Here is a 27,901-nt window from a genome sequence, read left to right as displayed (position 1 = left end):
TTAACCATTCTGGTATTTGTTTCCAGAAATTGCATCATTTCGGCCGGATTTCAGCATATAGATGGCTCAGCCAGATGGCTAACAAGTTTCAATTATAACCATACTCTGCATGCAGGTACTTTACCTAGTACTGGTTATTGCTGACCCAAGGCGCAGTTGCTGCTCTGCTTGTCCTGTGCTCCAGAGGAAGAAACATCTTGCTTGTCACCAAAAGCCACACTGCCACCAGAAACTGACCAATAAAATCAAACCACTGATACTTTGAGATGATGATAGACTACTTGAACAATGTTAAGAGTGAACATCATGGTATACGAGGAACCCTACGAACTTCTGCAACAAAAAATCATGTGATTTTTAAGACATTTGTATCATTTTCTACCAGAAAAAAGTTACAAACTTGGCTGCCACGCTGATGTTATTGAAGTTACACTTAGCCTAACACATGACAATAGTTAGGTAGTTGATTGGAGGATATCAATTTTTCGCATTGCTGACCCAACCAATGGACAAGTGTCTTGATTATCAAGGTGTCAAAGTTTCGGGTGTCCCTTATGAGGGTTTCAGTGAAGTACAAAATGTTCCACACGTACAACACTTTCTTTCCACATAGCAGGTCTAAGTTTCAACTAAATGGCATATTACAGTTGTGAGGTTGCCTCATTGAAATGGCAATAAATTTTGGTGATCACACAGTATTTTGTTAGGTGTTAATTTATGGAGTAGCTACTACCATAGTGTTCATACAAAAAGTTCCACCATCACATGGTACATACCTTTTCTTGTTAGACACTCCAGTGTCTATGTCACTAAGAGGTTGTTCAAGAAGAGCATCAATCTCCATTCTGGATGGCTCTAATTCTAGATCAGATTCTGGCTGCAATTCCAGTTCAGGTTCCATCTCTTCATCATCAGACTTTCTACTGCCAGTAGATTTTGCAGGACTCTTAGGGCGACGAGGACTTGATTTATTTTCACTGTGTCTAGAATGGTTAGAATCTGAGTACGACCTTGGCCTGCGGTCACCAGGATCTCTGGATTCCTTTATGGGGGCACCAATTTTAGAGTCATAATTTGAACGAGACCCCCTGTGCTCCACTCTTGATGAACGATGATGGTCTGACGACTCACTGTGTACTCTCCTACGCTGTCTGTCATATTCAGGGGAATCATCTTCCCGGTGCCTCTTATTTGAGAAACGATCACTTGGTCTCCTATAGTCTGATTGGAAGCCAGGCCTATACCGTCCACCAATCGGTCTCTGCTGTTGGTTTCTAAAGTCCCTGCCTCTAGACCGCACAATGACATTACGAAACTGAGGTGGATTGAAGCTTGGTCTAAAGGTTTGCCTTCCTCTACCAAATGACGGACGATTGAAGGGTCGCTGTACTCTAACTTCTCTACGATAATCTTGAGGCTCACGTTGAAAAAATCTCTGAGGTCTGTCCCCGTCAGGGTAATTTCTATCTCTCTGAAATCCACCTGGCCGATGAAAATCTCCTCTTCCACGGCCTCTTTGTGAAATAAAACGAGACGAGCCTCTAATAAAATGACGACCACCCTCGTTATCATTATCACGATCATCATGTCGCTTTCTGCTACGATTTTTGTCATGCTCTCTTTCAGTTGAGTGACGGCGATGGCTTTGTCGTTCCTTTGATGAACGTTGTCTAGATCTGTGCTTGTGTTTTCTGCTACCACTACCACTGCTACTACTACTGCGATGAGAACGTGATGAGCTTGAACTACTGGATGACGTTGAGAGGGAAGATGAAGAATGACTAGAACTTGAGCTACTTGATGAGTGCCTTCTTTTCTTACGACGCTGACTAGAAGAACTCTTTGAGCTAAAACTTGATGCAGAAGAACTTGAAAATGATGATGATGAACCGGAGGATGAACTACGTGAACGAGAGCGTCTTTCTTTTGATTTGCTTGCTGGTTTGCTACTAGCTGCTTGTTCCTTTTTAGATTCCTTACCTTTATCAACTATATCAGGTTTTGTAGACTTTACTGATGTAGCAGCAACTGGTTTAGCCTGTACAACAGGTTTATCAGTAGCCGGTGGTTTACTTTCAACAGGTTTGGGTTTAGATTTAGCAGCAGCAGCAGCTGCCAGAGCTTGCAGTTTCTCTTCAGTAGAATGTAGGTTAACAGGTGATGGAGAGTCTGAAGAAATTGGTGACAAATGGCCCATATCTGATGTACGTTTCACTTTAAAGAAGAAAAATACAAAAATACATGCACACAATGGTAAGGTACAGTGTATGTTGCTATGTAGGATACTTGTTATTGAACCTGCATACAGTAAAGGGGTTGCTTCCAATTTCACACGTACGCACGCACACACACACTACATTCGATCACAAAAGATTACAAATGGGTACCATGTATTGTAGTTAAAACAAAACCAAGCGTGTGCATGGAAAATACAGTGCAGGGGGATAGTTGAGAGATTAATACTAGTGCTGCCATGATAATAGCATCAATAAAATGAGGTAGTGGCCAATCAGTTATACATGTATTGATAGTACGCTGATACAGTAGTGCCAGGAGGGTAGGACAAGCCCACGTGAACTGATATTATATAGTTATACAACAGGCACGAGTGCTCTGCCTGTATAAATGCACGAGTCTGAGGGCCGTTAGGCCTGAAGGCGAGTGCGTTTATATCAGGCAGAGCACTCGTGCCCGTTGTATAACTATATAATATCAGTTCAAGTGCACGTTGTATAACTGTTATGTACCTCTCACCTAATAGGTGGAAAGATCCAACACTGCAGCTACATTTCTTTTATAAGGTAGAATACCGATATCGATTGTGGCGCTCTAAAACTAACGACATTATTACGTATCAAGCATGGCCTTGACCATACAATCACATGGCTACGCCACAATCAATTGTCATGGTGAGTTTCAATTAGAATAACATTATTTTAAAAAGCGATTTGTCAAGGTGGAAGCTTCGATCAAACTAGTAAGGTATGTAACTACGTTTATATATATATGTAAATAGAGTTTTACCTGCCGTGTTTGCCTCTTTGATCGCCATTGGCTGTTTTTAGATTGCATGTATAATGTAGTAGTGACGTTCCCTGTATGGCCCCACAACATGTTAGGTTATATAAGAATTCGAGTAAACAGTGTAGCGTCCTGCCACCTATTAGGTGAGGTGTCGTAGCGGCCTAAGCCGCCGGCACTTGTGCAATGTAGCACAAAACCGCAGCCAGTGCAATATAAATATATTGCACTGCGGTCGGTGCATTATAAATTATAATGCACTCGCTGCGGTTAGTGCAGCAATGCTATATACGAATTATAGCACTCGTGGCGCCTTTGAACTGCCCATGCAGAGTGGTACATAAAATTATGCAATGCACTTAAGTGATGCTTGAAAGTATAATTCATGTGAGCCAATGGTTACTGCGCAAAATATCAACCAAGAGGTTAGATAAGGTCTGATAGATATTTGAATTCTATTGTGTTTGCACTTCACAATGGTGTGATTTTCACGAAGAATCACAAAACCGTTACACTGAAACCTCTCTAATCCGACATCTCTGTAATTCAGAATACCTCTATAATTTGACATTGTTTTGTATACCAAAAAGACATTCTCTATGTAATACTACCTCAACAATCCGACATCCTTGCTAATCCAACACACTCGGATTATAGTTCACTGTATGAAGAAATCAGTGTTCTGAAATGATGACACACGGCGGTCACCAATTCACCACTAATGGCCCCCAATATTCGATATATTGACAAGCTTATATTCATGATATGACTAAATATTGAGTATAATTAAATTTGTCAAGCAGTAAGACTAGTATCATTACATAACACATTATTGCATCATATTATATCATAGAATGTAAAATGGTGCCAGGAATTTCCCCATAGACGATATTATTGTGGCTCTATAATTTACCTCGATACGATATATTGTGTAGTTCAATATCGCGATATTGCCAATAATTATATTGAAATATTGCCCAGCTCTACATGGGCGAGATCAAAGGAAAAGGTGCACTTTAAATTTCATAAAGTACACTTTAGGGCAAACAGTGCTTTATTGTCCACAAAGAGTGCTTTATTGCATGTTTTATTGCAATAAAGCACTTTTTGCGGTGTATTAAAGTGCTTTAAGCACTCTTTGTGGGAAATAGCCTTAGTGCGGGCTAATAGCCTGTGGCGCTCACGCCAGTACGACTGTTTTCGTGCACTGCACTGCACTCGGATTGCTAAAGCAAGCCTTTCTTAATGGCTTTCTGTCCCTGCCCATGTGTCTGCTGGCTGGTTTTCACTAATCATCTTGGCAAAAATGGTAATAGTTTCCCAGCGATTTGACCTGTAGTAACGCTTGGAAGCCCTTCACAAACCACACTATAACTCTTGAGCGATTAACACTAGCAGCTTCAAATCTCCCAACCTATTAGACTAGTCTATGGACTGTAATGGACCAGTAAGTAAAGATGTGTGCTTATTAGCAAAGGCGAGTTATAACCTAAAGTATGGCATGCGGTATTTCTGGTTTACCGTAATCTTAAAAGAAAGTGCCTCAGAAGCAATCTACGAGAATCAAAAAATACTAAAATTTTCTGGAGTAGCATGTTATTCTCAGGTACCTGAGAATGCACCAGAAGCAATTTACAAGTGTCTGAGATTCAGGGGCTTCCCTAAACAGCAGTAGAGCAGTGAGCAGTGCCATACTAAAAACTCTTTTGACGTGGTAAAAAAAAAAGAATGAATATAATTAAAATTTGACTTTGATATTGGTAGCAAATGGACAGTTCTACTGCTCTTGCTAGGGAAATCTCTGAGATTACTGTACTACGATTATCCAGCTTCATTAGCTGTGTGTATACATGTCCCACACACACACACACACACACCACACACACATGCTAAAGTCCCATATAAATACACAGAAAAACTCTACACATACAAACCCACTTACCTGCAAGGGACAATGTAGAATAAGCCATGAACCCTCCATGGGGGTTTATAAAGTGTGCCACTGGCTCATCTTTAGCTTTAGGGGTCTACATGAAAACAAGTAATATATACACCGACCATCTCAACCTCATCATACAGTAACCATAGTACTATATATACAGTAGGGACCACAAAGTATAAACATCACCCAAAAAACCAGCCTCACTTTTCCCTGACGATGATGAGGCAGTATTGGTTTATACACAGAATTTTCTAGTGACTGACTGAGTAACTGACTTACTGATGCCTTTAGACAAGTGTAACTCGATAATGGCAGGCTAAGGGATTGATTTCTTCACTGTTCAACGTTGCTTCAGTCAGACAAGTGCCTTTTGGCATACCGTAGTACGAACAATGCATTTTTCATGGACTTAGTGCCCTCCTTTTAGAGGTGCACCGATGTCAGTATCGGTGAAAAGTTGAGCTTTTAACATATATGAGCAGATATTACACATAAGTACTATAATTGTCCAAAATATCTATACGGTTTTGTCATGCATTGTCTGCATTGACAGTAATAACAATCATTAACTCTCATGGTGGGGAAGTTAATTCGTTAATTCTACTGCACTTCAGCACAGTGAACATCAAATTGTGAGGAGCTTTGCAGTCATTATACATTAATCGGATCTTACTGAGCTGCTACATACAAGTGTATAATATCGTGAGCTAGCTACAGCAAATGCAGTAGTGGCTATCTCCTTTCTAACATATATAATACTTCATAATTACTTGCTTTGACAACTTTACAAAATGCTGTGTTGAATTTTTAAAGAATTCTCCTGATTTACAGTAGCCCAAAATACAGAAAACTCTATAATTATATACTATAAAAACCTAACCTCTTCTCCTTTCTTGCTGGTCTCTTTTGCAGATTTCCTCTTAGCAACCTTCTTCCTAGCTGATTTCTTTCTGGCAGCATAACTTGTCTCCAGGTCCTCATCAGGATGAAGCCGTAATTCATCACGTTCAGACTCCTAACAACACACAAATGTACACTTATAATGACACATGTCCCAACGGATGAACTTTGAATGGATACACATTGTGTGTAACAGTATACAGAAATACACGAATCATGTACACAAATATACCATCTCTATATACATAGATTGTTTGCTTGTTCTGCAAGTTAAAGTTACGTGCATAATCAGTAACCAAAAAACTACCTGTCATCAGCTGTTAAACCATTCATACACATTATAGTTTACACATGTATATTACCAAAAAGATTAGCGGAACTCTCAGTAACAAAGCACTTTTAATTTCACTCTGTCCACTTCACAAAAATATATACTGTCAGTCACGAAGTCCTCCATGTGTTAAAACTAATTCCTCACTGATGAGATTCAGGTATTAGCAACCTGTTCGTTTACTACTCCATCCAAGTGTAACATGTTGTTAATGGTTTGTGTCCTTTTGTTTACTTAAAAAAAACTAGATGACTTGACAGCTGAATTTCTTGCTGATATGATAGAATGGTTACCAGAATAGTATCAAGCTTTCGTTCCTTCTGAAATTCGTTTCATGTGAGTCCATAACTTGATCTGAGATACTTGGCAGCTCTTTAAAAATGCAAGTCCATAACTTGATTTGAGATGCTTGGTAGCTCTTTAAATGCAAGTTCTTTTTAATGCACACCATGAACAGTTTTGTCAGAGATACAAATATACATTTCCTGCCAGTGTGAAAAGGAATGCTGAGAAATAAGAGTGATGGATATGTCCGGGATATTAATAGAATGGACTACATCCAAATTTGGCAGTCTACATGCAACAATGAGATAAATATAGTAATACACGATACAGTCACATTCTCTGTAGACTTAATTTCTTCAGAAGAGATTCACTAAAGCTACGACAATTTGTGAAAATAAACAATTCAGTACACAAACTGAACGTTACAATTCATATACAGTACATACACAATTACATCACAGTATGTTACATAATCATTCCAAGATGTATTAAATCAACAAACACGTAAACAATAAACCAACAATTATTTTGAATAGTATGCGAATCCATACAGGAGTACCTTCTTGCGAGACTCTAAAGCTTTCTTTCGTAGAAGGTCAAGATCATCTAAATCATCCATCTTTGGAAAAAAATCGCTCAAGAAGCACTTAAGCGTGAATCTTTTCAAACACGAAACTGCAAAACCCTCAAACTGCGTTAATCTCTCTTCAAACGCATCACAGGAAACATGAAATAACACTCCATTTTAAATTCTCACGTGATACAAAGCAAGGTGGGCATTATATAGAGTTGCGAACAACAAAAGTCGGTGTTTTGGACAACCATGTCCAGCAACGCTGAGCGGGATTCGTCTAGTCAGCAGCATTCTGAAGAAAATACGTATAAAAGTGTGGAGAGAACTAACCTGCTGAATATGTCGAAACTTGCCATCAAAGGGCTGATAGAAAGTGCGATGAAAGATGGCAAAATTTTAGACGATAGCCATTTAAAGCTACAGCAGCTTTGCATCGTCTTGGAGTATGTTGTGGATCACCGGCTGAAAGGTGCTCGGGTGTAGTAGTCAGTAGTTCTGCATTCTGTAATACATTCTAGCAACTTGCTGATTATTTTGCAGTCCTTGTTTCTACGATTTTTTTTGTCAGTAGACACTCGTGTATTGCTGCTATGTTTATGGTGTGCAAGAGAGGAACCTGATACGTACTAGTTCTCCATCGTGGTGATTGCTTAGGTCTAATCTGTGATCATGTACTTGTATTGTTTCATGTCTATGTAGTCAAAAATTTCTAGTCTCTTGCTATGTACATTGTAGTGTAAATATTCTAGGAAAAAGCATGTAAGATTTATTTTTCTTTCTATAGTGAAGAAAAATCTTCTGGGAGGTAAAAGAGGATTTTGGGGATTTGTTGAAACTCTTGAAAAGGCATCTGGTGATTTCCAAGAGACAGTCTTAGCAGTTAAAGCAATCCCAGGAATAAAGTAAATCTGGATAGTAATTACATATGTGTTGATCAGTCATAAAAAAAGCCACATTCAATTAAACACCTGTCTCGATTACAAGCCAGGGGGGTTTCCAGCACCTTTGGAAAACAAACACCTGGTCTCAAATAGAGGCCCGGGTTATTACTGTTAATGGCTTTAATTGTTCCCTTGTTGCTGTTGCTTGAGTTTAGAGCCTTCTGAGGGATGACAGTACTACAAGTAATCATGTGAGCAGTCCGGACGAGTCTTGAGTGCATGCAGATATGTATGATACAACTATTTTCCAATCATTTTAAGCCTTGACTACCCTTGTTTATATTTCCACACACTTTATCACTGTTTTCTATGCAGTAATGTTATTCTACCTTGATTAAATGCCAGACGTCAGTCAGGCCAATCTAAAATAAATTCCCGGTCTCAAATAAAGGCCCTATTTGTTTACAGGCTAGGTAAAAAATGCTGGGAGGGAAATAAAAGCCCGGGATTTTATACGAGGAAATATGGTATTCTCACAGGTTTGTACAGTACACTATATGCAATATATGCTCTCTGTGTGTTTATGTGAATGTGTGTGGAGACATTTGTGTCTATGGTGAACTTTTTTTGTTGGTAATTTCAGGACTTCGGTTGGTCGAGGCCGTGCTTTCCTCAAGTATTCGCTGATGCAGAAGAGAGTTGGTGAATATTTCAAGTTGATGGTGGAAAAACAGAATGCTCTAAGGTAATAAAATTGTCAGTACTCTACAGTATATTTACGTACACTAAGTAGATAGTACACCAACTTACATGACTTGGAATCTGTTGTATGATAAATGAGATGTGAAATTCATAGCAACTTTAATTTAGTCGAACTGTTGGAAATTTTAAGTAGAAAAATCTTAAAGACCATGTAAATAATTCATGCATGTATAAGATTGTAGTGAATAAATTTTTGTGAACATGCTTTGCACATGTATGGTACCGCTCAAATGCAACGTCGTCTCACAAGAGTGCAAGGAATTAAAAGGCACCCGTTTTGTTCGCAAGTACCCATCCCAAACAAAATGGGATAAATACTTGCAAGTGAAAAAGTTGTCACACCCTTTAATTTAATTAGCGAGTTTTAAAATTTCTTGCACTCTCACGAGACAACATTGCATTTGAGCAGTACCGTACTTCATTGGACTCGTGTTTCACTATGTTAGAATAGGAATCAAGTTGAAATACGTGTGCAGAAGCATTGTGTACTGTTTTATAGTGAATGGTACCAGCCTGGGGCCCTACTATACAGTGAGGAGGGAACCATTATAGCTGGACTATTGGTTGGTCTGAACACTATTGATTACAATGTTGTCATGAAGGGTGAAGACTTTGATAAGCCAGTAAGTATAGTTGTACTTGTATAGTTTTGTGTACGTATTTAGAGTACGAAAAGCTCTCTTTTTGTTGCATGCTGTCGTGATGTGAGTGTGGACCAGCCTTTGTGCGTAAACACATGACTTCAAGTTTAAATAGGATACTATGTAGGTGCACGAGTGATGTACTTGGTTAAGTCGTATTTATGTGTGGTGTTCTAATAGTGTCATTTGTGTATAATGTACAGCTAGGTACAGCTGCTTACAATTTAACAGGTTGGTGTTCTAGACTTCAGTCAGTACTTCAAAGATGGTAACTACTTGGAAAAGCCTCCACCCACTGCTGATGGGGAAGAGAAGTGAGTATGACAGTGCATCTGTGTTCTGTTACAGTTTCTTGTAGAGGTTATATATAATAACTGGGATGGCTTAGTGAAGAGAATATAGTAGCCATTGAGATCTGTTCTGTTCCTACATATTAGAAGTGATGATGAGGATCAGGCCAATGAGTTGTCAAGATTGCTGGATCAGAAGGCATACCTTGAGGAACTAAATAAGAAACTTGAGTACGTGTGTTAATTGTTGTGTCCGTTTGTGTGTGTGTATTATGCATGTGCTAGTTGGCTATGTAACACGTAGCTAGAATAGAGAAAATTATTTTTAAGGGAGGATGCTAAGTCCATGAAAAATAGTGTTTCTCGAAAGTACACAGCAGGTTTTTATGTTGGATCATTTGCACATGCTTGGTATAATTTTGTGCAAACAAATTAAGCCAAACCTTAAAATAGACACTTTAGCTTTACAGTGTAGTTTCTACCATGTGCTTGTGTTGACTTCAGTTTGATGATTTGGCTAATTCATCTAAAAGCAACACAGTGATGATGTTCAGGATAGTATTCTTGGGACATGGGTAAACACTGAGCTACTTTGCTTCAATTCTGAGCTATGTACAGTATAGCATCCTAGCAGGCCTATATATGCAATTCTAGAGTACAGTGGAACCTGTTTCAGCCATTCACCTTTTGGCCAAAATTTCGCTGATAGGTGGATTAGTGTATAAACTTCTCACTTGGAGAATTTCGAGTGGTCTTTTTATACAGGTGGTCTTTCTATACAGGTGGCTGCTATGACAGATTCCACTGTAATTAAGACAGCCCCTGGTGTGGTAGAAGTTGACACCCATGCAATAGTAACACACCTGTATGCCAATAAACACCATACAGTGCATATACCCCATAATTGCCATAGCCCACTCATGTTCATTGTAGGGATGTACCGATAATCGGATTGGTGATCGGATCGGCTGCTGATATGGAAATTTCTACCATATCAATAATCGGCACAAATGCTCTGAGAACCGATATCACTACCAATAGTTTGCATGGCAAATATGAGTACCAGCAAAGCAATGAAAAGCCTTTTGCTCACTACAAACAAATAGAAAGTCTCTCTATACTATTTCATAAAAACGCTAAGTTACGAGAAGCCATATGACTGCATGTGTAAGTACTGCTATTTGTGTTAGAATATTCTTACCCAGATCTTCTGAAAACGGTAGCTGTTACACTTTAAGAATAAAGAACTGCACCACAGGAAAGCTGAACTGATAATCTGTGTATAGTAGCCATCTTGAAAACTAATCAAAACACGGAGTAGTCTGGACAAGGGAGCATGTATTAAAATATTTGTGGTGCCTAATTGTCTGGGTTGTGTATAGAGGCAACACCACCATAGGTAACCAGGTATTGCTGTGCCTTATAATTACATCACTTCTGTTTTCTCTAAAAAACATGCATCATGCAGTAGCTACACGTGTAGTTCTATTTGATTTACATTTTACAGAATATACAATAATCGGATTGGTATAATCAGTATCGGCTCTTTTAGGTACAGATTAATCGGATATCACTGAAGAAAACCCTTATCGGTACACCTCTAGTTCATTGTCCAAGTTTGCCAACAAAATTGTCCCTGTCCTAGAGAAGACAGAGTGGACATCCTAACTTAGGATTGTCATGTGAAAATGACAACTCTTGACACTAATAATGATGTGCTGTTTTGTATTGTTACAGCTGTATATATATGTATGCTTGTACATGTACTATGCAATACGTATATTTGTGCATATAATGTATGAGAGTATACGTGTGTTTTTAGAACTAATGTTGAGAGATTGCAGTCTCGGTTGAGCATTAAAGAAAATGAGAACACCAGTCTGTCTGAGACAGTGAGTCATACAGATATTATACACTGAATTGTTGCTATTGATATTGCTCTACCATTAGTACAGTAGTAGACTAAAACAGCTTAAGCTGTGGTTAAAACAGAGGAGATTGGTCATGCGTCATAATTATCCCTATGATTGCTCCGGGTATTAAAGCTTGTATAACAGCTAGGAAAGCAGCACATTGTACTGAGAAGGCACTGGGATGCATTTTAGGGTTGGGAAATATTTCAATAGATCGTCAATATCGTCTAATCGAGTGCTCGCAATACCACTATCGCATGTATTTAGCCATCGCAATATTATTGCATAGATTATTTACCACATTTGCAATAATTATTGTACTTGTCTAATTTGTCTCTTCTATGCTTCATATTTGATACAGTTCATACATACTATTGCTAACTATGTCAATTGGTTAACTTGTTAGCAAAGAAGTTGTGTTTGTAAACTACTTCTCAGTGAAAACAAGCAGTCACATGCAATGTTGCAATATGACTCATGCAATAATCGCATGTCACAAATTCAATATTGCCCAGCCCTAATGAACTGGTATGGGCATACAATCTGTCCAATAGAATATCAGGAGGTGTCAATGTTGAATTAGTTTTGAGATCACGAGATGAATGAAGACGTGTAACCAACCTCCTCTGGTTTAAAAAGTTGTTAAATCAAAAGATGGTGGCCAAACGTGGCTGAACGCCAAGCTTGTGTTTACATCTATTAGCGTGGTTTGAAAGTTACAATATTTTTTTAGCTGAGCTATTTTGCTCATTTATTTTATGAAATGTAAGCCATGAAGTACTGTAGGTGCCTGTTGCCTGGTATTATTGGAACTCCTATATTCACTTTTTCTAATGACAAAATTGGTCATTGTTTTGTTAATGTTTTATTAGAGTATGACTGTTATATTAGAAATTGCTACATGTTATATCTTTATTGTGAACTCTTGATAATATTAAAGCACTACCATATGTGTGTACAGGAAACACAACATGAGGGGGCGTGTTGAGAGGTTAATACAGCACGAGGCAAAACCAAGTGCTGTATTGGCCTTGAGTGCTGTATTTTTCATATATGCACACATTGTGATAGACACAACCCAGGCAGTTACCATCATTCAGCACAACACTTTAGTGGTCATGATGTTCCTATGACGATAAGAGAAGGTAATAACAACCACTCACTCAGCAGCTAGGGTTATAAAGTTGGTTAGCATGAAGAAAATCACAGACAGCGGGACCGTCAACCAGAATAGTACCTCCCCTACTGTATCCATGTTCATATCAAGTAGATATGTGATCATGATAAGGTATTCTGTGATCAGCTTGTAGACTACTTGGACAATATTAATAACAGGGAGGTTGGCAACAAGGGAGTAGTATTTGGTGTGTAGCGTCTCTGTATTCTTTATGATACGAACCACAATCCCAGTTGGGGTAATTATCAGAATTGTTATTGCCAATGTCAGTAACTTCTTAAGATATGTAACAAACAAAGGAACCTCAGTGTTGAAGATATCTAGGGGTTGGGATCCTTTGGATGACTGGTCATTATTCTTTTGAATACTTGTTGTGTTAACTTATATTTCTAGCTCTCTCCACTGTCTAGCAGCTCTAGCTAGTTCACAACTACAATGCAATAGTTTGCATATAATCCTCAGGTTGTCTTTGTACTAAGTACAGTTGTTAACGTAGCAAAATGTTTCAACGGTAAGAACTTGTGTTGGCATCACATGCAAGCCAGAACATGCAACAGTTTAATTATGGTATGCAGCAAACATAACTACATTGTAATACGGTGGGTTCTTGATTATCAGGACTTTCATTATCTGAACTTTCAGTTTTCCAAACAGTACGAATGACTGTTCTATTAGAGTATTTTGACAACTACTGTTTGTTCTATTAGAGTAGTTTAACAGAACTGTGTATGTTCACTACCTTATCTAAACTAATTCACTTATCTGAGCACTTTTCTAATGGAACTGTGACACAAATGTTCGGATATTGAGTCCTCTGTAGCAACAAAGGAACACTGTGTAATATGCACCATGGCAACCAACCAAAGGTACATGTAACTGTTCCAACCGAAACACTACAACCTATTGTATGTATCTTAGCAAAAAATGGTTGCTCGTCATGCTGCTAACTTAGCAGCTAAAGCATGTATCGACACAATGCATTGGCGTAATGAAATGCATGCATGCTATCTGGCAGTACCAATATGATTGCTATTATATATATAAATTGCACTGCGCTTTCAATTGTTCTCTACAGCACACAGAACGCATTGCTGTAGTTGCAACTCTACCTAAATTCCACTGCAAACAGCAACTTGTAATGGATAACATAAACACTGTCCTTAACTAATGCCGTTGCCATGAGACTTGCTTTGCACTGTAATATCAGTTTCTAACTTGCTACTACAGTGCATTGTCTTCTTTACCATCTCTGTAGCCTGGAAAATCTTGTAGGTTCGAACTGACACGCAGTACCTGCACTGCTCTCAGTCAAGACAACAGTTCTACACAATACAACAATCTAGTGACTTATAACTGCAGTTTACATGTATGTAACTTTCTGAGTTGTATCTCCACTTCGGAATGTACGTACATACATATGTAGTGTTATGTGTACGTACAGTATACAACCTTTTCTGTTATAGCATAAAGAAATGGCTGTAAATCTTTTTTAACCCTTCGATGACCAGTGTCCAATCATAGGTAATAGACACCCCATGCTGGATTGGAAACTTCTAAGCGCTACCTAATCTGTCCGTGCCCCTTATACCGTAAAGTCGGGTTGTTAAGCACATGCGCTTATAATTTTCGGAGAAAACTTTTTGTAAAAATCATACTGTCTGTTAGGCGCATATACGCCTAATAAATAACTATGGTGAGTGTAAACACGGAATCACCACCGTGTGAGAGTAGTTAATAGTTGCCACGCTAGTTTGTAAGAATATTTGACTCCATTTCTGGGTGAAATCCTTCGTGATAAACAAGATTATCACTATCCAGATGGCTGATTTGCTGTATACATAGTGAAGAGAGACCTCAAGGGAGACGTAAGCGCTTGAGGAGACATTAATTTTTCAGTATTTCAGTTTTTCTTGCCGTTTCTTGCTGTGTGTAGCTTTTTCATTGCATTTGGCCATATGCGCTTATCATCCATGGTTAATTACAAGAAATGTGTATGCGCTTAACAAATAGTATGCCTTAATAGATGCATGCGCTTAAAAACCGGACTCTACGGTACTGTTCACAGTACCGGGAGTTGATTTTATATACACATGTTTTGCTTACTGGTGAGTAGTAGGTGTACCACTATGGAACATAAGATTTGGCTTATTCATAGTGGGTGTACTGTTGTGTACTAGCAAGAAGTTTGACAGATGCAAAAAGTTGATATAAGTGGTGGGAATTGTGAATGTGCTACCAGTGTACGTAGCATTAGTAAGTAATAAGCATCAGCCTTAAACTAGACTTTCACCCTGCCATTTTTCACTAACATGTGCAAATACTATTTATACGGAAAGCACGTTTGTCAGTAGTAGGCCAATTGCCACCCCAGAAACAATCTACTAAACGTAGTAGCTACAATGTAAAGCAACTTAGCTGTATCCAGGCAGTAAAATAGTATCTTCGCATGAAAAAGAGTGTTTCAAAACTTCAGGCATTAAACACGGATGGTCACATAGTTTTGTATGGGCACTATACATGTGCTTCCGATCCAGGCAGGGGTGTCTATTATCTATGGTCCAATATATTGGCCAACATGCATAAACTCGTAGCAAAAAGAATTCGCTAACCTCATGTTGAATTTCTAACAAGCATCACTTCATTTGAAGGCCATCGGACACCTAAAGAAAACAGCTCTCACACAATTGTCAGCCATTACTCTACAGTACACCCAGCACTTTTTGATTGGCCACGTGTATCTCTATCCTGCTTTGGTAAAGTATACATTACCAAAAGTTATAGTAGGTATATACTAACAGAAAAAGGAGCTATACTTTTCCCAAAGTAAGTATTAGTACTAGAGTTTAAGTGTTACTAATGGCAGACATGGTGTTAAAAACAATAGTACTGTGCCCTTACAGAAAAACGAATATTGAATTTTAAAAAGCTGAAATTTAGCCTGCCTGCCTGCGGCCTGCTCCAATGTACTGCTTGTTGGTGATCTTTTGATTTTTTGGGATGCATTTAAGTCACGATTCACGACAAGATACACAGATTAAACTACAATGTGAACTGCTAATCTACTACTGTAGCTTACAAGTGATTGTAAATACTTAAGCAGAATAAATAAATAAAATAAATAAATACGATGTGCATTACCGAGCTATTGCAAGTGTTTCAATACACTTCACTGTTGTTGATTTAAGACAATGACTTTGCTGCGACGGGGATACTTTGGACAAGAACTGATGTTGTAGTTTGGCAGCCTCTGTCTTATCTGCTTCATGTATAGCCCATAAACGAGAGAATGGGACAGGCGTATACAAGAATGTATTGTGTACAAGAAGAACTGACTGACATAGAGTTCTCCTGCTGGTCCTAGTGCCCCGATGTTCATATGCGTTATAGGGAGCAATAGGCTGATAATTGCTTCAATTCCTCCCAGCAGCAGCAGGGAGATGGTTGGTTTCATGTGTGATCGGAGCTTTTGTACCAGTTTGTTTAGTCGTTTTGTCTCTTCCTCTCCACTACTCCCTGTCCTCATGTTCTCCTTAGCCTTCTTGTTGGACTGGTGAACTTTGTAGTATAAGAATGCATTGGTGGCTATGATGAAAGCGGCTGCAATGACTCGAATGGGTCCTTGTATTGCAATACGTTTGGAATGTTCTGTAGTTGTTGTTGCTCCAAATGGCCAAAGAATGTGATGAGGAACCAGTGCAGTAGTTGCTGCCGCCAAAATTGCAGACACAACCCAGGTGCTTACTACCATATCTCGCACTACTTTAGTGGTCATGATGTTCCTATGACGATAAGGGAAACCAAAAACAACCACTCGCTCAATAGCAAGGGTTATGTACAGCAAGTTAGTCAGTGTAAAGAGAGTCAAAGTCAATGGTACTGACAGCCAGAATAGTACCTCTCCTACTGTGTCTGTATTCAGATCAAGCAGATAAACAATCATGATAAGGTAATCTGTGACGAGTTTGTAGATTAGAAAAATGATATCGGTGACAAGGAGATTGGCAACAAGGAAGTAGTAGTTTGTGTGCAGAGCCTCCGTCTTCTTTATGATACAAACCACAATCACAGCTGGAGTGACAATGAGAATCATCATCACCAGTACAAGTAACATCTTAAGGTAAGTAGCAAACAAGGGAACCTCAATGGTGAAGATGTCTAGTGGTTGGGATCCTTTGGATGACTCATTGAATGACTCCATTATCCTTCTTTACCACTCGCTGTGTTCACCTGTATCTCTAGCTCTCTCCACAGTCTAGTTTACAACAACAATGTGATAGTTTACACTTAATTGTAGTATAACTCCCTGTGGTTGTCCTTGTAGTAAGCATAGTTGTTGTTAGTGCAGTGAGATGTTTAAACTGTAAGAATTTCTTTATGCTCTTTCATCGCATGCTTGTGCAAATGTGTATTAACTTGTATATCCTATAGAGTTGTATTTATAAATCCTATAGAGTTGTATTTATAAATCCTATAGAGTTATTTTAAATCCATGTGTAGAGATCATTACAATAATAATGGATGGAGGTCATCATCTGACATGCAAAGTATTCCTTAGCTATTTCACTGTTTACTATACGTGTGTCCTGATTGACATTATAAATTTTAAAGATTGTTACAACTTACAACTGAAACTGTGCAACAAACAGATATTATTTGAATGCCTATTGTATTTGTCTACTCAAGAGGAGTTTGAAGAGCTTTGTTTCATTGTACATAGTAAAAACATGACGTATAACCATTTGTTTATGTTGCATCATGAAGTTAGTGTAGGCTGTCAATCTTTCTTCTCTAATCTGTAACGAAGCAAAGGCCCTATTCATGGCAAGTATGATGGTACTTGTTTATATTGCATTTATACCACCTTTTATTTTTTGCACATGTAATTTGTTGTCCCAATAGTTGCTGTACAAATCAATCTTTTTGTAGTCAATACTCTGTAGCACTGTATGTACTGTACCTCCAAAAGTTCTCAACATAAGAAGTTGAAACTTCACCAGAACATTCTATGTGCTATAGGTGTATGTAGATAAATAATTGAAATGTAATAATAAGAAGAAGAACAAATCCAGTCAGTTTTGGATAGGGTGCAGTACTATGAGAAATTGCTGACAAGTGAACTGGCCATTTGACTTTGGATTCAGCTACAATATGTCAGTACATTATACAGTATGGAGAACAGTACATAAAGCATGTTTGTTATCAACCTGTGCGGTGCTTACTTCAACTCTTAAGAGCACTATCTAATTTCTGTGCGATAGCCAACTGATGAAGCCTTTTATTCACTACCTACTAGAATCACAAGGAAGTAGACACAAAAAGCCCATGATGCATGCATTGTATGAACTCCAGTATGCCAAAAGGCACATCTCAGGCCTAAGCGATGAAGAAATCCAGCCTGTAGCATTACTTGTATGCTTGACTGAAGACATCAATTAGTTAGTCAATAGAAAATTCAATTACGCACGTACGTAAATAGAAAACTTCAAAATTCCATAGAAACTTGGTAAGGCTTTTTTGGGTTTGATTATGCCTAACTGATACTGCTATGAAGGCTTGGTTTTGGGATGAAATTTTTGGGCAGGAAACCCCAAACCTTAAGTGTAGGTTAGAGACCTAGCACGAAGATCCAAGGGCGTGGTCTCTAACCAACTTAGAAAATGTATGCATTTTATATGGGAATATAGGTGGAGTCATGGGTTATATGTCGTTCTGAAATCGTCACACACTGTTAAAGTAATTGCGGAAGACTAAACATGCTTTTGTCGAAGTTCTGAAAAAATCGAAGCTCACACTGCTTCTTTTCACAAGTTCACAAGCCTTTGACTTGGATCCTACACAGCTGGGCCAAAACGGCAGTGATCAATAAGGTCAACCCGGGTTAACACTCGGATTAGCGATAGCCAGTGCTCACAGCAGTGTAAAGAACATGTGTGTCAAAGAAGCAGCGTGTGTGGATTTATACGATGGGAACAATTTGTCACAAGTTGTGTCTTCAGTGGCGCCACAGTAGTACGAAGAACCGCCGGCATGGTTTTGAATACGGACCCCACCCACATTACACGTAGCGTAAAATAACATTTCTACAAGGAAGCTTACCCATTTAGGTGTTTAGTATTGTTCAATAGGAAGACGAAAACAGCCTTAAAACACTTTAGAAACGGATGGGCACTAAACAGAATTTTCCGTGATATTTCTGGACTTCTCCGTTCATTGTAACAAATGTATGTACAACATTAGATTCCATAATCGAATTGTTTTAGGCATGCCTATAAAATGAATAGAGTGGTTAACTACCTGTTGGCCTGGGTGAGTGGTCACCTATTGCGGGCTATCAGCCTTAATATGCTTGAAGAGAGCATTGAAAATCAATGATCGAGAGTGAAATTTGTGATGTGTTGAGGTCTTTCTGCTAGCAGGTCTTATAAGAACCTGCCAGCAGGTCTCGTAGTGGATTTTAAAGACCTCATTATCCTCCAAAGATCAAAGCATATTATGCATACCATTTTCTAATCACCTTTTGATACTCTGGTGGTGGCTTTGACCTACCCGCACTATATGTAATGTTGCCAATGGATACTACTGTGTGTGTAGGTGTCCAGCCTGGAGAAGGTGTTGACTAGTATAACTGCTGAGAAAGAGAAGTACAAGTTAATTGTGGAGGGATCTCAACTACAGCTAAAACAACAACTTGAGGTAAGTAAGACACAAAAAAATGTGGTTAATATGTGCTATGTAGTTTGAGTTCATATGGCTGGAATAAAACAGAGAAAGGTTTACTGTACTATAATGTAGTTATCCATCTTAGTCATGTACCAGCAGAATATGTGCGTATGTATGTGTTTAGTTAATCAACTAGTTAGTTAGTACAGGGGGCTGTATGTCATATTAATGTGTATATACAGAGAACATGTAATGCTCTGCTCTATGAGCTGCCACTTCAGTCTTTCATATGCATGCACATTACACCACTGCACACATGTGACACCACTTGTGTTTCATCATACACCCTTATTTACAATACACACCCATAGTAATAATTCAGTTAAACGTCACAGATATTGATCTAGTGTATATGATAGTGGTTGTATTGTTTGTTTGTTTGTGTTGATTAGAACATCAAGGATGATCGGACTGCACAGATAGACACTTTACAATCATCAAGGTGAGCCAGCAGTAATGTGTGCATGTGCGTGCATGCGTACATGCGTGCGGGGGGGTGCACTTGTGACAAGCATGTCTGATTGGTAGTATCACTCAATTGAGTATAACCATATATAGTGTATGCTAATGAACATTGCTGATAGGGATGGATTAAATGAACTCTATGCGGCAACCAGAAAGCAGCTGAACTCTGAGATGGAGCTACGGCAGGCAAGTCTATAATACTAACTATGCCAAGAGTATTATTACGTACGTTGCATACAATGTAGCTTGATTTCAACAATTAATACAATTAGACAATAATTTATGTTTGTTTCTAGAATTCTGCTATACATACTTATTGTTTGTGTGTAGTTTGTGTTCTTATGTAGTTTGTGTTCTTATGAAGTTTGTGTTCTTATGTAGTTTGTGTTCTTATGAAGTTTGTGTTCTTATGTAGTTTGTGTTCTTATGAAGTTTGTGTTTCCCATGTGTGTAGCAAGTGGAGCAAGAGCTGATGGCACAGAAAAGTATCAGACATGAGAAAGAGGTGATTATAGTACATCATTACAGTGTGCCCTAGAAGCATAGTGGTTACTTTAAATGTCATTATTACAGTACACTTTTGGCTATCTAACTCTGGTTTATTATTTTTATGTATATACCTTCAAAATTACGAGAAATCATACTGTTAAATATGGTTGGATGCAGAGGAAATCCCTGGACTTAAGTAATACCAGGACCCACAGTAGCTACATAGCACTATACGTAGCTAAGTAACATTTATTTAGAGAAAAGAAATATTTTAGTGTGCATTGTCAACCGGAAATTTTACTAAATTAGACCTTCTGAGGTTGAACCAGTTGGGGTGCCTGCTCTATTAAGGTATCATAAAATTTCAATTTCTTAGGAGTTGAATGTGAGGCAGTTTTATTATGAATGTTTTGAATGCTGTAGTAAAGTGACTGTTCTATTAGAGTATCTCAATCTTAACGATATAGTGTACAATTATTGATGGCTAGGCCTAAATGACCCCTATGCCACTAGGCCACAAGCTGTCTGTGGATCATGTCACCACCTGGGGTGGGATTTTTTCTACGTTCATTGTACATATAGTTAGAATACTGTTCACTTATATTATTTATTTATTACTGTGCAGAAATCAAAGTAGGTTAAGTACAATGCACAAGTATAAATCATATTACAAAACTTCTTAAGTGAAGGGGAGTTAATTACAAAGGGGAAGGAGTTTCATAACTTAACAGCAGATGGGGAATTTATAACAATCTGTTCTAGTCTGTAATTGAAAGTGTTTTGAGGAAATTTTAATTACAAAGTACAATTTAGGCATTTTTTCCTCTTGGAAACTAAAGCTTTAGCAAAAGTAGTGTATGCATTAACAACTACATTGATAAGTTACAGGTTATAGATTATTTGAATGTTGCTAACATATGTCCGTAGGTGGCACTGAAGCTAATTGAGAAAGATGTTCACGAGAAACAAGACCAGTTAATATCACTTCGTAAACAATTAGATGAAATCAAATCAGCTAATGTTAAACTCCAAGATGACATAAAAGTGAGTGGTACTATTGATGTGTCTGCAGTATTTGAAATCTGCTGACTATTCTGCTTACAGAAATCCAAACACAGTGACCAAGAGAAAGGTGTGAAAATACAAAGTCTGGAAAAGCGAATATCACAGCTGTCATCAGCGAACAAAACTTTGGAAGAAAAGTAAAGAGAAATTGTTAACCTAATTACCACTGTTTATGATTTCACCCCATACAAGATGTTTAATCGTAAAACTGTTTCTCTTAGGTTGCAACAGGCCAATAAAAAGGCACAGCAAATGGACAAGACAGCTAGAGAGATAGGAGAGAAGATGCAGGCACTTACTTTAGCTAAGTCAGTAACCAGCTGAATGAATACTTGTATATATGCCATATGGCTGCTATGTGTATTGTGTATACATACAGGAACAATACTGAGACTGACTTGACAATAGAAAAACAATGGAGGACATCTTTACAGGTTAGTGTCGGTAGTGGTAACGTACATGTGCAGAGTATACAAAAACTGCGACATGCTCTAAAGTTTTCATGAAGGCTCACTTGTCATGAACAGCTGGTGAATTCACGAACTGCTCACAAACTGAACTGAACTGTCTAAATAGCTGTGCAGCTATATACGACTTGTGTAGTTCATGAATGTTCACAACATACAGTACATGAGTGGTTCACGACATATGCTTGGAGCAGTGTTCATGAAAATTTGTGCAACGTTTTTTGTGCACTCCTACCATGTGTGTGTGTGTGTGTGTATGTGCATATGTGTCTAGTTGTGTGTTAATATCAGCTTGAGTATATGTTTGGTTTTGTGCTTGTGTGTCAGACTGCCTATCCAAGAACTGTCTCACACATCGCAATTACTCATGTATGCAAATTAGATATAATTTATTATGTTATACACAGGAAGAACTTCAACAAGAGAAGGACAGGAACACAGAGTTAGTAGCAGACAGTAAACAATTATCATCTTTGAAAAAGGTAACAACATATTATCATACAGCATATTATACTGCAGTACTTTATACAGTATAAATCACAATGAGCTAGGTAGTCACTTTTGTTTGAAGAATATTACTTTATAACAGTAGTTAGTTTGTGTCCACCATACAACTACTACCACACTTACTTTTTCTTGATGTGTACCCACAGGAACACGCTGAGATAAAGGAGAAATATGTCACACTACAGGAGACAGTCAGTGAACAGGAACAAGTATAGTGATGATGTCATCTGTTGTATTGTGATGTCATGTGGGTATTGTAGGCACTTATTGACCTGGGTGTGTCGCTAAGCACGTGAGTGTCTCATTGTATGTGTGTACACAAGGAGTTGTTGTCATTTCAGTTTACGATACAAATCATTGCATATTTATGTGATCATCAGTTTGGTGCAATGGACGATATCCGCAATGATGAAGTTTGATGTCATAATTGACAAAATGGCCGTGTTAGTGTGGGGCTTCAGAGATTTTAGCATGCAGTGTTCGAAATGAATGTTGTCTGTAGTTTTCTACACTTGGAGCCACGAGATAATAAAGGTAAGAAGTAGTACACATACTGTGACAATGCAAAACGCGTTCCAACAAGGAAAGCAGACCGAAAATTTTAAATTCGGACACAACTAGACTTATTTGTATTGTATTATATACTAAATGCCTCACCTTCACACTTTTTCGAATTATAAATGCTATCATAGGGAAACACTATCTCACCCAATACCTCCCTGTACAAAGTCCCCACACTAGCACGGCCATTTTGTTTTGTGACGTCAGAAAACGTCATTGCAGATATAGTGAGGGTTGCTGTCATTTCAGATATTTTAAGTGCCCTGTGTGCTTTAGGCACAACCTTTTATAGTTAGCCATTAATTGCATTACTATATCTACAAGTTCATTTTAGAAATTCTGCATCTACTTATAAAATGTTTTTCTCACCAGTCAGCACTATTTTCTGTCATCAATTCTGCTTAATTGCTAGTAAAACAAAGCGGTACAAAGCATAAGGTATACAACTCTTAATAGAAATTGGAAACAGTGTTACACATCAGTATACTATCTGTACACTGGTTAGATACGAGGCATGTTTTGCTTACCATTGTTCTGAAGAGCACAAAAAGATGAAGCATTTGTATAGTATAAAAGTACTGACTGGTTTTTCCCATTTAACAGGACTGTTAAACACTGTGCATGCATTTCCTTAGTTACAACTTTGCTCAGTGTTGTTATACCATCATGTTTCTGTTATCATTCCTCAACATAGTTGCTGTCTAGTGTAAATGCTCAAGCAGTCTAGTAAGATGGTGGCACACTTTGCTCACAGGTTAATCCCTCTATATAGTGCAACCTACAGCATTTTCAGCAAAGACCAATGAAACTAGTATTAATTGATCTATATTTACATTTGAAACACAGCTTTTTTCAGGAATGATGTTCCAAATCCTACAGGGAGTATTTAGTTGTACATCTATGATCAAAGCTTGTATGATATTGGTGTTACCATCCAGCCAAGGGTTGAACTATGTTGAGCTACATAATGTAACAGCAAAAATTTTATCTGTGAAATACATAGTCATTGGGTATGGTTTTTGTTTGTACAGAATAAAAACTGGTCATGGATGTTGAACATCTTCTAACCCTTCCCCTGTTCCCTGGCATATTGAATTTAATGTACAAGCGACCCTCGTTTTATTCAAGTTTGTAAATGACTGTTCTGTTTGAATAAGTGACTGTTCTATTAGAGTATTCCAACAGAGTTCTGTATATCAATGTATGGGCTCCAGTTATCCAAATAATTACATATCTGATCTGAACACTTTTATTTATTTATTTATTTATTTATTTATAAGGCTTTTCAGCATGGGTACAACTACATACAGATACAGTGGTTATACATTCATGAAAACAATATTAGTCCATGCTGAGGGTCCACTAGCAACCTGTGCTAGTGGCCTGAGTATGTTACAAAAATTAATTACTTAACTACAGTAAGTTACTTATTTATTTAATGATAAATCAGTTAGTATGTAACTACAAGAGATCAAAGTTCATGACAAGATGATTGCTGACACAGTTACCACACGGACAGAGATAGTGATATTTGTGTGGGTCAGTAGAATTGAAGTTTGTGATAAAATGATTCCAGAGAAAAGATTTGATGCGTCTTTTGATGGTTTCTATAGGCAAACTTATGTCAATGATTGGTAGGGAATTCCAAAGGCGACAGATTCGGTTGAAATAAAAATGACACTCTTTATTAGTAAAGGATATGTTGTGGTGTAGCTTGACTGAATTGGATCTTGTAGTACTATGAGAGAATGAAATGTAGAGGTTGATATTGAAGCTTGGAGTGGGATGTTTCAGAGAATTGACAAAAAAGATTATGCCTGATATTTCAAAGATGTACATTAATGGAAGCAAATTGAGTTTTGTCAGCCGTGTTTTGTAGTCTGAGGAGAAGTCTTGTAAAATATATTTAGTTGCCCTACGTTGAAGTTGTTCAATTTTGGAGATGTCTTTTAAGAGATGAGGTCGCCACACTGGTGCACAGTATAGGAGCTGCGATCTTACTAAGGATATATATAGTTTGAGTGTAATCAAAGGCACAATGGTTTTACAAAAGGTTCTACGTACAAGTCCCAGAGTCTTATAGGCTTTCTTTAGAATGTAGTCATGATGCTCGTTCCAATTGAGATTATCACTAATCAGGACACCTAGGTCTTTATGCAAATGGGAAGTGTTTATAGGATTGCCATTGATGTTATAAGTGGATGTAAATTTACATTTAAACGACAGATGGGTACTTTTAGAGGAATGAAATGACAAAAGAGATGTTGTGCTCCAATTTGATAAGCAGTTTAAATCATGTTGTAAGAGCTGCATGTCGCTAGGTACTTTGATATGTTTAAAGCATTTTGTATCATCTGCAAAAAGAAAGATTTTACTGTAAGTGATGGCACAGGAGATATCATTCATGTAAATAATGAATAATAAAGGACCAAGTATACTACCTTGAGGTACTCCTGATTTAACAGGGAGAAGATTGGAATTACAGCCATTAATTGATACAAATTGAGACCTATTAGTAACATATGCCAGAAACCATGACCAGAGTTCACCGCCAATATCGAACATACGAAGTTTGTGAAGTAGATGTGAATGAGAAATAGTATCAAAAGCCTTGGTGATATCCAGGTAAATGATATCCAGCTGATGACGAGAGGTAAAAATGTCAGATAAAACTAAAAGGAGTTGTTGTACTGATGAATGATTCTGAATAAATCCAAACTGGGCAGGATTTATTCTGCTAGTAACATGTCCAATAATTTTATCGTGCAGTGTTCGTTCCAACACTTTAGAAGTATTACTGAGTAAGGATATCGGTCGGTAGTTGTTGATATGGGTAGGGTCACCAGATTTAAACACAGGAATTATTTTGTGAACTTTCCATTCACAAGGAAGATAACCAAATTTTAATGTCAGATTGAAAAGATAGTGAAGAGGTTTATAGAGGACCGAAGCACACTTAGAAAGTAGAATGGGTGGGATGCCGTCTGGGCCCATGGCCTTGGATGTGTCTAAGCTTACCAATGCTTCATAGACATCAGCTTCAGTGATTGTAATATGACAGAGTGATACAGGACAATAGGAGTTAAAAGAAGGCGGTAAATCAGTGGAAGTGCTATTAAAAATTGAGTAAAAGTAATTGTTGAAAGCATTGGCTTTATCATTATCACAGTCGAATGTCGTAGAATTGTGATACATAGTGGAGGGGATAGATTTGGATTTTGTAAACCCTCTGATATATTTGTAAATTTTGGGATTGTCAGATGTAGTGACTAAATTGGATTCATATGTCATTTTAGCATTGCTGATCTTTGCTTGAAGCAGGTTTTGGGAGGTTTCCAGCTTATTTTTATTGTAATCAGTAGAGTTGTTGTTAAATTTACGTCTAAGTGAGCGTAGACAGTTGATGTGGTGTCTAATGTCGGAATTGAACCACACGGGCTGACTATTAGGTTTAATTGTAGTTATGGGAATAAAATGTGGTAGAGCATCTTTAATGGTGTTGCTAAAGTATGACCACACAAATTCAATATCTTCAGACATGAGACAAGGTGTGAAATCAGAGTTATATAAAAAGTAACACAGGCCATTGTAGTTACCTTTAGAGTAATTTAGAAATGGTGTAGCCCTTTGGTCACTGTCATTGTTCAATGATGAATGAGAGTCAAAGGTTATGACAAAATGGTCTGATGGGATAGGTAAAGGAGGATCACAGTGTATTCTTAGGTTCAAAATATTGTCAGGAGCATTGGTTAGGACTAGGTCAAGTATGTTACCAGCTATATGAGTAGGTTCATCTATCATTTGAACAAGGTTAAGGTCAAATACAACGTCACAGAAATTCGATGAAAAGGGGGATTGACCACATAGGGAATCCCAGTTGATATCTCCTAGATTGAAATCTCCCAGTAGAATTAAATGGCCAGTAAGATCCCTGAGAGTGTTAATGTAGCTCAGAAATTCTTGGCAATAATCGACCGATGAATCAGGAGGAATATATCCTAAGCAATACACAGTTGGTAAAGTAGATCCAATACTGATAGTTAGCATCTCTAGGTTGGTAGGGGATTGTAACACTTGATATGGTTTAGAAGATTTAACAGCAAACATTTACTATTGCCTAACACCATTAGGGTGCAAGGGTCCACTGTACTAACGGTATGTTAACTTTTTTTTCAATTCCAGTGCTAAACAGAAGATCGGTGAATTGGAAGCAACCCAAGCAGCACAGAAAGTATAGTAGTGTATACTAGTGTTGTTGTCATGGTAACTATGTATACAGGAGAATGTATGGGTGGAGGATAGTCGAGTGGCAGCTTGTCAGAATTGTAAATCTGAATTCTCAGTTGCCAAACGTCGAGTAAGTTATTTGTACACAAGAACTTAATTGTTTGCTCAATATTAACTTGCTTTTTTATAAAATTTGATTATGCACGCACAAATGAAAACGTGGCCTGGCAACAGTAACACTTGGTTATATTATATTCTTTTTTCTAGCATCACTGCAGAAACTGTGGTGGAATATTCTGCTACAACTGTTCTGATAATAAGGTACAACTTCCGAGCTCAGCAAAGCCGGTTCGAGTGTGTGACATGTGTTACCATCATGTACTGGGTCTGTCATCACGGTAGCATATACAACTACACATTACAATGTACCTACTGTGTGGCTCTTTGTTATAAGATTTTTATTCTTTCACATGTAACGTACTATGCAGTCATACCTTATACGTACAAATATACTGCTTGTGCAAACCGTACTGGTATTTTGTTTAAGATTTTGTAGCATTTGAAAAATAAATTTAACAATTGACATAGCACATATAATTCCAATAATTGCAATATAGCTGTTTCATCCTATAGATATTTTTAGTGGCACATGTAATATAGTCCAGTAATTCATGATTGCTGAC

The 27,901-nt window shown here is 37.9% G+C and overlaps 3 protein-coding genes across 7 annotated transcripts in view; 1 reads left to right on the top strand and 2 right to left on the bottom strand.

The window, feature by feature from the left end:
- LOC136256456 (splicing regulatory glutamine/lysine-rich protein 1-like) overlaps window positions 1–7,248 on the bottom strand; it is an 11,043-nt gene extending 3,795 nt beyond the window's left edge. For 2 of the 4 annotated variants that reach the window (XM_066049416.1, XM_066049417.1), the window contains exons 1-4: window positions 7,039–7,248; window positions 5,844–5,978; window positions 4,964–5,048; window positions 777–2,214 (exon numbers count right to left, since the gene is read on the bottom strand). In XM_066049416.1, coding sequence (XP_065905488.1) covers window positions 777–2,214; window positions 4,964–5,048; window positions 5,844–5,978; window positions 7,039–7,098 — 1,718 coding nt within the window. In that variant the 5' untranslated portion in view covers window positions 7,099–7,248. Of the gene's footprint in view, window positions 1–776; window positions 2,215–4,963; window positions 5,049–5,843 lie in introns of all 4 variants that reach the window. The other 2 variants (XM_066049418.1, XM_066049419.1) reach the window with 2 other exon arrangements.
- Window positions 1–27,901, bottom strand: part of LOC136256458 (putative cystathionine gamma-lyase 2) — a 67,416-nt gene that overhangs the window by 26,356 nt on the left and 13,159 nt on the right. The window contains exon 14 of one of the 2 annotated variants that reach the window (XR_010701513.1): window positions 27,820–27,901. Coding sequence is in view for 1 of the 2 variants with exons in the window: in XM_066049421.1 (XP_065905493.1) it covers window positions 27,888–27,901 (14 nt within the window). In the remaining variant the exon portion in view is untranslated. Of the gene's footprint in view, window positions 1–27,766 lie in introns of those variants that run through there. The other variant, XM_066049421.1, reaches the window with a different exon arrangement.
- LOC136256457 (RUN and FYVE domain-containing protein 2-like) lies at window positions 7,247–27,801 on the top strand. The gene is made up of 21 exons (XM_066049420.1): window positions 7,247–7,522; window positions 7,838–7,955; window positions 8,578–8,679; window positions 9,196–9,319; window positions 9,569–9,651; window positions 9,775–9,858; window positions 11,450–11,519; window positions 19,309–19,410; window positions 19,830–19,879; window positions 20,022–20,088; window positions 20,357–20,407; window positions 21,319–21,435; window positions 21,496–21,593; window positions 21,678–21,764; window positions 21,836–21,890; window positions 22,331–22,405; window positions 22,577–22,639; window positions 22,691–22,722; window positions 27,174–27,222; window positions 27,271–27,348; window positions 27,486–27,801. The coding sequence occupies exons 1-21, from the start codon at window positions 7,303–7,305 to the stop codon at window positions 27,618–27,620; spliced, it is 1,860 nt and encodes a 619-aa protein (XP_065905492.1). The 5' UTR covers window positions 7,247–7,302; the 3' UTR covers window positions 27,621–27,801.

Source organism: Dysidea avara, chromosome 5 (genome assembly GCF_963678975.1).
Source record: "Dysidea avara chromosome 5, odDysAvar1.4, whole genome shotgun sequence".
Lineage (NCBI taxonomy): Eukaryota > Metazoa > Porifera > Demospongiae > Dictyoceratida > Dysideidae > Dysidea > Dysidea avara.
This window is presented reverse-complemented; position numbering and strand designations above follow the sequence as displayed.

Excerpts from the sequence above, each read along its gene's own strand:
- LOC136256457 (XM_066049420.1), top strand. The coding sequence starts at position 7,303 with ATGTCCAGCAACGCTGAGCGGGATTCGTCTAGTCAGCAGCATTCTGAA. Across the intron at positions 7,956-8,577 it reads AAAGCAATCCCAGGAATAAA|GACTTCGGTTGGTCGAGGCC; the intron begins GTAAATCTGGAT and ends TGGTAATTTCAG. Across the intron at positions 21,765-21,835 it reads CAGGCACTTACTTTAGCTAA|GAACAATACTGAGACTGACT; the intron begins GTCAGTAACCAG and ends GTATACATACAG.